The sequence below is a fragment of the Empidonax traillii genome, unplaced genomic scaffold, assembly GCF_003031625.1.
Source record: "Empidonax traillii isolate 1590-97213 ecotype Southwest subspecies unplaced genomic scaffold, ASM303162v1 scaffold3084:size15677, whole genome shotgun sequence".
Lineage (NCBI taxonomy): Eukaryota > Metazoa > Chordata > Aves > Passeriformes > Tyrannidae > Empidonax > Empidonax traillii.
Window position 1 is genome coordinate 1 of NW_020958277.1, and position 10781 is coordinate 10781.

At 59.2% G+C, this 10781-nt stretch overlaps 1 protein-coding gene across 1 annotated transcript; it reads left to right on the forward strand.

Moving 5' to 3' along the window:
* Window positions 1–2045: 2045 nt before the first annotated feature.
* PA2G4 (proliferation-associated 2G4) lies at window positions 2046–9755 on the forward strand. The gene is made up of 13 exons (XM_027910274.1): window positions 2046–2194; window positions 4228–4356; window positions 4578–4683; window positions 4961–5030; window positions 5704–5796; window positions 6071–6134; window positions 6892–6970; window positions 7866–7944; window positions 8058–8191; window positions 8445–8539; window positions 8747–8874; window positions 9190–9243; window positions 9466–9755. The coding sequence occupies exons 1-13, from the start codon at window positions 2107–2109 to the stop codon at window positions 9529–9531; spliced, it is 1185 nt and encodes a 394-aa protein (XP_027766075.1). The 5' UTR covers window positions 2046–2106; the 3' UTR covers window positions 9532–9755.
* Window positions 9756–10781: the final 1026 nt, after the last annotated feature.

The window sequence follows — 10781 nt, forward strand, 5'->3', positions numbered from 1 at the left end:
GTCCTTGGGGGGTGGGTTCCATCCCTGCAGGGGTTGGGATTCAGGGGCTGGGGGGCTCCTGTGGCTGTAGGGACAGGGGGGTAGCCCATCCCCAGGGATGGGGGGACCCCGTTCCCAATACTGGGGGTGGAGGGACCCATCCCTGCATGGTGGGAGTGAGGGTTGTGAGCCGGGATGAGCCCAGATGAGACCCCACCCAAATTTGGACAGGCCCTGTGGGCAGAAAGAGGGGCCTGGGAGGGCTGGGGGGGCCTGGCTGGTGTCTCACTCCCACCTCACAGATCCAGAGCTCGCCGGGGGCTCGATGCCGGAGCCGGAGGAGGAGGAGTACGAGTACATGAACCGCCGGCCTGGGGGTGCCCCCGGAGCCCCCCAGCCCCGGCCGGCCTCGCTGGAGGAGCTGGGCTACGAGTACATGGAGGTGGGCTCGGAGCCAGGGGGGCCCCCAGGTGCCCCCCCAGGCCGGGGCGGGCAGGACGAGGAGGACTACGAGTACATGAACAAGCAGCCGCGGCTGAGCCGCTCGCTGGGCAGCGTGTCCGGGGGGCCGGGACCCCGCCCGCAGGGAAGCCCCCCCCGCCACGACGGCTACACCGACATGCGCCCCGGGGAGACCCCCGCGCCCCCCGCCCCGGAGGAGGAGCAGGGCTACGAGGAGATGGAGGCCGTGGTGACCCCGCGCTGCCCCGGCTGCCGCGGGCCCCCCACCCCCTGCATGAAGCCCCTGCGCAGCCTGGAGGCCTCGGACTGTGCCTTCGACAACCCCGACTATTGGCACAGCCGCCTCTTCGCCAAGGCCGATGCCCAGCGGACGTAGGGGACCCCCCGGTCGCCCCCCGGGTCCCCGCAAGGGCTGCTTACACTGGATATGAAGGATCCCCCCTGGGTGGATGAGCCCCACCTGAGGGTGCCCGGTCTGGGGGGCACCTGCTCCCTCCCACCCTTTGCAGGGTTTTTTTTTCGGGTTGCGAGGCCGGGGGAGATAATCCTGAGCCCCAGGAGGTGGTGGGGAGGGGGCAACCCAGACCCCTTGAAGAGGGGGTCAGGACCCTTGAGTCCCCCTCCCACCGTGCCCGGGGGGTGTCCCCTGGCTGCTCCCCCCAGCTGAAGGTGCTCCCCCTGTGCTGGGGGTCTCTGTGGGGCCGGGGGGGAAGCAGCAGACGAGGTCAGACGGGATTTCTGAAGAACCCCAGACTCATTTTCAGGTTTCCCCATTCCCCTGCTGGAACCGGAGTGAAGGTTTGGAGGTGCCCCCTTCCCCCCGCGGGGGCACTTCGAGGGGTGGCGGGGGGGAGATCACTGCCCAGGGTGAGGGGGGTCCGCACAGCCACCCCCTACCCGCTCTGGGCGGGGATCCCCGGGAATCCTTTCCCGTGCTGCTTTCCCAGGTTTCTCGGGGGCTGCCCGGAGTTGGGGAGGTCAGCCCGGACCCCCCGTCTCAGGGATCGCCCCCGGCGTCGAGGGCGGGGCGGGACGGGACTGAATAAAGAAAAAAGGGAATTTCAACCACAGTGTCGGTGTTGCGGCTTCGGGGGGGCCCGAGGGGGAACGGGGAGGGATCACCGCACGTGGGGGAAGGATCGGGGAGACCGGGAGGACCGGGGGCTTGAGGGGCAGATCGGGGCCCGGGGGCTGCGGTGGGGCCAAGGGGCTGAGGGAGGTGAGTGGGACCGGGGGCAGCGACAGCCTCGGGCAGGGAGCGGCGCCGGGGGCTTCGCGATGCCGGAGCCCCCCAACCTCCCGCCTACATCCCCCATCGCCCCCCGCGCTCCACTTCCGCCAAGATCGCCTCTTCTCGCGAGAGCCGCGCTGCGCGCCGGGAGTTGCAGTCCTGGGGCGGGAAATGCCCGCCCGCCGCTCTGCGCGCGGGGGCTGCCGGGAGTTGTAGTCCGGGGGGTGTGGAGGACTCGCGTTCCCAGCGTGCCCCGCGTGGAGCCCGCGCTCTGCCCTGCTCGCGCCTCGGGCTCGCGGTCCCGGGGGCTCCTCGGCGGCGGCGGCGGCGGGCGGGGGGCTCGACCAGGCCCGGGGGGCTCGACCAGGCCCGGGGGGCTCGACCAGGCCCGGGGGGCTCCGGGGGAGGCTCGGGCTCGGGGGGGGGCTCCCACCATGTCGGGCGAGGAGGAGGCGGCCGAGCTCACCATCGCCGAGGACCTGGTGGTGACCAAGTACAAGATGGGGGGGGACATCGCCAACCGTGAGTGCGGGGCCCGGGGCGGGGGGGACGGCGGGGCGGGCGGGGGGCGGCTCCGGTAAGGGGCGGGGAGGCGGTGAGGGGTGGCCCCCCCACGATCTGAGCCCCCCCGGGCCGGCCCCTCTCGCTGGTGAGGTGGGGGGGGGCTGCGGCCGCGGGTTGGGCCCCCCCGTTCCACCTCTCGGTACGCGGGACCCGCCGGGCCCCGGCCCCGCGCGGCCGCCGCCGCAGCCGGCACGTGGTCCCGCGCCCCACGTGCACCGGCCGCGGGGGGTGCGGAGCCGGGCCTGTCCCTCCCCGCGCCCCCGGCCCGCGCCGGGACACAGAGGGACCCCCCCGCCCCCGCCGGTGCCCCCGGGGCTGCCCCGAGCCGCCCTTTTGTTCGGGGGGTCGAGGGGGCCGGGGGATCCCGCGGTGGCGGCGGGGATGGGATCGGAGACGGGAGAGCTCCGGGGGGGCTCCTGCCCTGGCCTAGGGGGGTCCTGCCCGGGAATGGGGGTGGGGGCTGCCCCAGGAATGCGGTTCCTGCCCCAGACGGGGGGTCCGGCCTCGGGAATGCAGTTTCTGCCCCTGCTCGGGGGTCCTACCCTGGGCCAGGCTGTGCCCCCTCCCCCCGTGTCACTCCCTTTCCCCTGTTATTTTTTAACCCCAGTCCGCGCTGTCGCGGGTGCCCCGCCGAGGGTGACAGCTGTTAGAGCCGCCCCGACCGGTTCCGTGGGGCTCCCGGCTGTCCCACGCCGGCTCCTGCTGACTCGAGAGCTTCTCTCGGACTCCTGCCGCTGTCCCGGGAGGCAGCTCGGGCCGGGAGCGGGGATGCAGATTCCCTTCGGGAAGGGAGGTCGCCGCCGCTTTGGCTCCCTCGGTCTGCTGGGCAAACTGGAAGTTTGGCCACCTCCCTTCCCGGGGGGAAAGGCAGCTCCACGCGGGTTCTCCTCCCTTGGGAAGAGCAAACACACAAGTGTGGCAAAAAAAACTTCCAACTGCCTCGAGTTCTTGCCACAGTGAGGGGCTTTTAGAGCTGTAAAGTGCTTTAACTCCCTAAAAAACACTGGGAAGGGCAGAGCAGAGTCGGGAGTGTTCCTGGGCAGTGCTGTCAGCTGTCCCTGCTCCTCGGATCCCTTGGAATGCTCCGAGGGTTCCCCGTTTATCTGCTTCCCTATTTGTTTTATTTCTTCTCTGTGTCCTGCCAGCCACAACCGGCTCCTATCAGAGTGTTATCTGTGCTTTGAAATATTCCCATGGAAGGAGTGACTGCAGGGGGCTGAAATTTGATTTGTTGCACAGGTGAAAGATCCACCTGTCCCTTCAGCTCTTCCGAGGATTCCTTGGAATTCCAAGACAGCACATTTCCCCCCGCCCCTGTGACTCCCCCAAAACAGGCTCTAGTACAAACAACAGAACAAGGGGAAACTTTGAGGAGATACCCTGGAATACTTTGGGATCAGGGCTGTTGCTCCCTGTGGAGTGTCACAGGTGGAAGCAGAAGGAGGGAAGGGGCCCTGGGACACCCCTTTCCCACAGTTTATCCCTAAAGCACGAGGCAAGCTGGCATTCCCAACAGAATCCCAACAGGACTCACAGGGACTGAAATATTCCCAGAACTTCCTGTAAGCCCAGCACAGAGATGGGCGTGGGGAGCTCCCTGTGCCAGGCTGGGCCGGCAGCACATGGATTCCTTGGAAAACAGGGACTCTTGGAGTGGCAGAGTCTGTCTCTGGTCCCGCACGTCCACAGCGCCTTTGATGTCTCCCAGTAATTCCCAAACCTGTTCCTGGAGCTCTGACTTCTCCCAAAGGAATGTGGGGCTCCTGCTTCCCGCTGGGTGTCAGAGGTGCTTCACCTGTGGGAACATTCCCAAAGGTTGAGGTGGGGTTTGTGCCTCTCCAGGGTCGTTTTCAGTCAAGACCCGAGTCTGGAATATTGTTTTGTCTCGGACTACAGCGAGGTTTTCCCACCACGGTGCTGTGAGGGGGATGTTGGTGCTGGATTTGGGGCTCTTTATCCGTGGAATGCTCAAGGTGTCCTTTGGAATTCAGGGGTCCTTCGTGCCGTGGTGGAGGCGGCGAATCCGGGAGCGTCGGTTCTCTGCCTGTGCGAGAAGGGGGATGCCATGATCATGGAAGAGACTGGGAAGATTTTCAAGAAGGAAAAGGAGATGAAGAAAGGTGAGGCTGCTCCGAGGACATCCCGTGGATCTCATTCCTGGTGGGAAGGGGCAGGAGCACGGGAAGTGCTCCTCAGTGCTGGGGGGTGTAAGGAGTGTTTTGCTGTTCCCAGGAAGCCAGTGTTAGCCCAAATCCTCCTGCCTGCAAAGTGTCCCTGCCCATGGCTTTAAGATCCCTCCAAACTGCTCCTTGACTCCATGGTTGTGTTTTTGCCTCCCTAGGAATTGCCTTCCCGACGAGTATATCCGTAAATAACTGTGTGTGTCACTTCTCCCCCCTGAAGAGTGACCAGGATTACATCCTCAAAGACGGAGATCTGGTCAAAATGTGAGTGCCTGGGGTGTGTTCCCTCTTCTGGTCCTGCTCCCTGTTAAATAACTTCCCAGAATCCCACAGTGGTTTGGGTTGGAAGGACCTTAAAGATCATCCCCTTCCCCCTGCCATGGGCAGGGATGCACCATCCCAGATTAATTACTGCCTCGCTAATTAAAGACTCAAATCGAGTCTGGAGCAGCGCCTGGGGCACTCTTCCATCTGCTGATGCCTCTGGAATCGCCCCCGAGCCGTGAGACCCACCTGGAATTCCCTTTCCTTTGTGTTGCAGCGACCTGGGGGTCCACGTGGATGGGTTCATCGGGAACGTGGCCCACACCTTCGTCATCGGCGCCTCCAAGGTGGGTTTGTCCTTGGGGGGTGTCTCTGGCTGCCCCTCGGAGCATGGCATCCCAGAAATCATGCTGGGGGGAGTCTCTGGGAGGGGACAGCACCAGGAGCCTTGGAGAGGCAGTCCCTGCTGCCCAGTTTTGCTGCTGGAATGCCCCTGGATAGATGTTCCCCACCCCAAAATCAGTTCCCCACGTTCCTTGCTGGGGGCTGTTGTTGGCAGGACACACTGGGATTTGGCTGGTCTTGTACTTTGGGAATTCCTTTTGTGATCCTGAAGTTGCTGCTTAAAAAAGCTCAGGATAAATCCTTAGGTGTAGCCTTGGGAAGGGGGTGGCACTGTCCTGGGTTTTGCTCCAGTGGCTTTGGAACGACTTGAAGGGTAGAGGACCAAAACTCCTCATTTGGAGCGTGTTGAAATCCTCCCAGTCCATGTTTCTGGCCACATTGGAGTCCTGATCCCTTTCCAGTCGGGGATGCCTGGACTGGGAAGTCTCTGGAACTCCCGTGGGAGCTGATTTGGTGGTGGTTGACGGGGCACTAACAAGGGATCTGTGGGGCTTTTCCCCTTGGGAGCTGGATTCCCTGCTCGCTCCAGGGGGAAGGTGTCCGGTGAAACGGGGAATCTCCTCCTCCAAACGAACAACAACCCTCAGAAATCCTCCTGTTTGGCTGTTTTCCCAGGAAAACCCCGTGTCGGGCCGCAAAGCCGACGTCATCAAGGCGGCTCATCTGTGCGCCGAGGCCGCCCTGCGCCTGGTGAAACCTGGGAACCAGGTCAGGATCCCAGGGGGGGATGAGCACGGGGGCAGACTCCTTGGGAAGAATTCCCAGCCTGGGGAATTCCGTGGGGCAGCTGAGAGCAGCTGTCGGGGTGGGTACTGGGAAGAGTCAGAGCCTGGCACTGTCTCTCTGCTTTTCAGGAGGTGTCAAAGCACCTGTTGGTTATAAAACATGTGGGATTTATCCCAGGACACGGAATTAAGGGAAGCCTCGTGCTTGTGGTGGGAATTTTCTGTGCTTTACATGTTTTCCTGTGTCCTTCTTCCAGAACACACAAGTGACAGAGGCCTGGAACAAAATAGCCCACTCGTTTCACTGCACGCCCATCGAAGGTGAGGATGGGGAGCAGGGACCCCAGGGAGCAAGTCCATCCCATACCAGAACCTTCCCAGGGTGGGCAGGGTGTCATTTCCTTCCTGCTCCAAACCCATGGATAAGTGGGAAGGTGCTGGAATAGCTGCTGGTGGCAGTGGCACCGCTGGATCCCTGTGTGGAGGCTCAGCCTGGCATGGGGCACTGGCAGATCCTTTTCTCCTGCCGGTGCCATGGGGTTCTTTCAGCCACCTTAAACTGGTCCATTGCTGGTTAAATTTTTCAAAATTCCACGGAGCTGGCTCATTCCCTGGGATCTCTGGGAACACAGATTCCTTGCTCTGTATGTGGGATGGCTTTGTGGGCCTCCTCAGTGCTTTGTTCAGTTCTGCAGACACAATCCAGTGCTGTCCAAGGAGCTGTCTGGGGAAGAGTTGAGTCCCAGGGTTTTCTCGGGCAGGTGATGGGAGCAAACAGAGCTGGTTGTGCTTCCTGTTCCCAGAAGGGACATCCCACAGTCCCTGCTGGCTTAGGGAATGGATTGGGAATGTGCTGGTGCCTCTTCCCAGGCTGGGGTTTGGAGGTGAACTGTGGGAAATCTCCCTGGATATGATACTGGTGGGGAATGGCATGTGCCTGAGGGGCCCAGTACAGCCCAGTACAGCTCCCAGTACACCCCTGTTTCCGTGTGACCCTGACGACTCTTTCCCTCCCTGCTCCCTGGATCTGAGCTGCACTCCCAGTACTCCCAGTAAGCCCAGTTCCCTCTCACGACAGGGATGTTGTCGCACCAGCTGAAGCAACACGTGATCGACGGAGAGAAAACCATCATCCAGAACCCCTCGGACCAGCAGAAGTGAGTGAGGGGCTTTTGAGGGGGGTCAGGGTGCCCTGGGTCAAAGTTCAGCTCCTGGCCCTGCATAGGACAACCCCAAAAACTTCCCCAGTCCCCAAATCCCACGGCCTGAGAGCGTTGTCCCAATGCTCCTGGAGCTCTGGCAGCCTTGGGGCCGTGAGGAGCCTGGTCAGTCCCACCCCATCCTCTGGGGGAAGAACCTGTTCCCAAAATCCATCCAACTCCCCCAACACAGCTCCAGCTGTTCCCTTGGGTCCCGTCACTCATCCCAGGGTGGCTCGTCACAGTCCATCCCAAACCATCCCAGATTCTGTGAGTTGTGAATCCATGTTTGGGGTCATTCTGAGAAAGAAAAGCTGGAAGCCACCGAGGAGGCTCCGTGCTGGCACCTGTGCTTGGTTCCTGTCCAGTTTCTGGGGATCTGCTGGAAGCTGCCAGCACAAATCCCAACTGTTGGTCGTGGAGGTGGTGCCAGCTCAGAGCTGTGCCAAGACCTGTTGGCTGTCCCACGGGAGCTGCCAGGATCCCACGGGATGGAGGTGCCTCTCAGTCCCATCTCAGAAGGGACTTCAGCTTAATGACCTGGATTCTCCTTCCATCCTGCTCCAGCAGCTTGGGGATCCGCTGGGATGGGGTCTTACACTAAATATTTAGAGAGTTTGGTGGCTTTAAATCCTAGTCTCCATCCCTGGAGGTGTTCAGGGAACAACTGGATGTGGTACTCGGTGCTGTGGGTGACAAGGATGGGTCACAGGTTGGACTCGGTGACCTTAGAGGTCTTTTCCAACCTCAGGGATTCCAGAATTCCAAGTTCTGAGGGTCCTGTGGCGCTTGGGAGGTTTTCCCTTCCCTATTCTCCATTTTTTTTTTTAACTCACCAAACTTTTCCATGCAGGAAGGACCACGAAAAAGCCGAGTTCGAGGTCCACGAAGTTTACGCTGTAGACGTTCTCGTCAGCAGCGGAGAGGGAAAGGTGAGTGCACCCCAAAAATCCAGGGACACCTTTGGGGTGGGGGGGGTCTGGAGGGGGCTGCTCTGAGGGCAGCACCGCTCCGGGTCTCCCACAGCTCCCGTTGGCGTTTCCAGGCGAAGGACGCAGGACAGAGAACCACGATTTACAAAAGGGACCCTTCCAAGCAGTACGGCTTGAAGATGAAAACCTCCCGTGCCTTTTTCAGCGAGGTGGAGCGACGCTTCGACACCATGCCCTTCACCCTCAGGTGTGGACACCCGTCCAGGGGGCTGGGACACCCGTCCAGGGCTGCAATCTGAGCAGAGCCAATGTGTTTTGCTGTCCCAGCTCTGAGTGGGGCACAGCCTTGGCTGCCCTCGGTTGGGACTTCCAGGATTTGAGCCCAGGAGAGGGTGTAGGAAGGATGTGATGGGCTTAAGCGGGAATTGCAGGGGATTTGAGCTCAGGTGTGAGCTTGGGTTTGAGCTCAGGTGAGCCCAGGTGTCTCTGTCTCCTCCCAGGGCTTTTGAGGACGAGAAGAAGGCCCGGATGGGGGTGGTGGAATGCACCAAACACGAGCTGCTCCAGCCCTTCAACGTCCTCTACGAGAAGGAAGGTGAGTCCTGGCTGGGGAGGGGATCATGGGTCCTGGCAGGTTGAGGAAGCTCCTCTGGGGGGGATTTTAGCCAGATGGGAACAGCAGAGGGTGGAACACTGATGGGTCAGGGATCATTGCCGGGATCAGGGATCATTGCCTGCCCGGAGCACTCCGGGGGTTGGACCCGCAGGTCCTGGCAGGTCTGACCCGGGCTGTGCCTCGCAGGGGAGTTCGTTGCACAGTTCAAGTTCACGGTGCTGCTGATGCCCAACGGGCCCATGCGGATAACAAGCGGCCCCTTCGAGCCCGAGCTCTACAAGTCTGACTTCGAGGTGCAGGACGGAGAGCTGAAGGTTGGTTGAGTCACAAACGTGATTGATATTGATAATTACAAATATTAATATACGGATTAAATGTGTTCATAGAAATGTGTAATATGTATGTATAGTGTATATAATACGTGTATTTATGGAGAAGTGCTCCCAGTGCTTTCCAGGAAGGATTTAGGGAATCACACCTTGGAATTCCCCATCCATCCTGTGCCCCTGAGGATTTCCCTGCCGTTCCCCTCTTAATTCTCCTCTAATGGTGTTCCCTATTCTCCTGACCAAAAAAAAAAAAAAAAAAAAGTAGTTTTCCATCTCCTCATGTTTCCTTCCTCTCTCCAGGCCCTTCTACAAAGCTCTGCAAGCCGGAAGACCCAGAAAAAGAAGAAAAAGAAGGTAATTTGTTCATTCCTTGTGGGAATTTGTCCACTTCCTTGTGGAAGCTTGTGGCTCAGCGGTGCCCAGACACTCCCAGGTCCCATGTTTTGGGTTCATTTCGGTGCTCTCCCACCTCAGGAAGCAGCAACTCCATGGGAAGGGGCTTCTCCAGGCCCCTCAGAGTGGGCTGTGCCCATGTGGGACCCCCCAGCTCTGATCTGTTCCCGGTTTGCCCCCCAGGCTTCCAAGAACGCGGAAAATGCCACCACGGGAGAGACGGCGGAGGAGAACGAGGCTGGCGACTGAGAGCCCCCAAATCACTCAAATGGCCCCTTTTCCCCCCAGAAAAAAATCCAACCAGAAGCAAAATAATCTGGCACTGTTGGTCCCCTCAGGACTGGACAGTCTGGACTTCCCACTGACTCCAAGCAGCTCCTTTTGACTTTGCCAAGCAGGGAGGAATCTCTCGGCCACTTCAGATGACTGAAAAAAGAGCAGAAAAAATAAAAATTAGGAGTAAAAGTCACTATCAAATCTTTAACCTTTTATATTTCCCACATTTGAAGAGGAGAATTAATCCCAATCCAGTGAGAGGGAGTGTAGGGAGCTGCCTGCTTCCTTCCTCCTCCTTCTTCTCCTCTTCTTCCTCATCCTCCTTTTATATTTTTTAATTTTTCCCTTTACAAATTTTAATGGAGGACAAAAAAACCCACCCAAAAGCAGCTAATTACACCCAGAAAAGTGCCCTGTGTGAGTGATCCGGGACATGGTGCCAGAGGATTTATCTTTTCCCTCTGGATTTATATTTATAATTGGGAAAAATAGCAAATTTGAGGTCCCCTGGGAGAGTGGTCTGGCTGCTCCGTTCTGTCTCTGCCTTCATTTAAGGGATAAACTCGCTATTTTTAACACAAACTCGTTTTTAAATTGTCCAAATCCTTGGAAGCCGCTGACATTCCGGCCCTGCGGAGGGGCAGGCGAGTCGAATTCCCTGTGTCCCGGGGCGGGGGTTTGTCCTTCCCTGTGGCCCGGGAGCACATTCCACCCTTCCCATGTGTCACCTCTTCCCTCTGGATCACACGTTTGTGATTGGGAAAAATCTCAGCTGTTCCTCAGGTGACCACTGAGGGAAGCGCTGCCGGAGCCGCCGGAGTCGGGGCCGAGCCCAGCCAGGGGTATCGTTCTTTTGTAGTCACTTTTATAAAAAAAAACAGAAAAAAAAAAACACGAAAAGAAAAAAAAAAAAAAAAGAAAAAAAGCCGCCTGATGCCATGAGTTGAATGTGAGGTTTTTTTCTTTGCCGATACCTCTGGTTCTTCCCCCGACGGAGCTGAATTTGGGAAAAACTCTTTGCCTTTAAGAACATTCCCGGGCGTCTCCGCAGGCCGCTGTGCTTCCTTCGTCAAGATCCGAGTTTTCCACCCCAAACTACACATGTGCAAATATTACCAAAGTCAATAAAAGAGAATAAACGATGCGATATTGGATTTTATTCTGAATTTTTTCCATCTCTCTGTGCTCTTTGGTCTCCAGTTCTTTCAGCTCCGGGGTGGGTG

Bases quoted from the DNA above. Each gene is read 5' to 3' on its own strand.
- PA2G4 (XM_027910274.1), top strand. From the start codon at position 2,107: ATGTCGGGCGAGGAGGAGGCGGCCGAGCTCACCATCGCCGAGGACCTG. The intron at 4,684-4,960 runs GTGAGTGCCTGG...TTTGTGTTGCAG, and splicing joins GACGGAGATCTGGTCAAAAT to CGACCTGGGGGTCCACGTGG. The intron at 7,945-8,057 runs GTGAGTGCACCC...TGGCGTTTCCAG, and splicing joins TCAGCAGCGGAGAGGGAAAG to GCGAAGGACGCAGGACAGAG.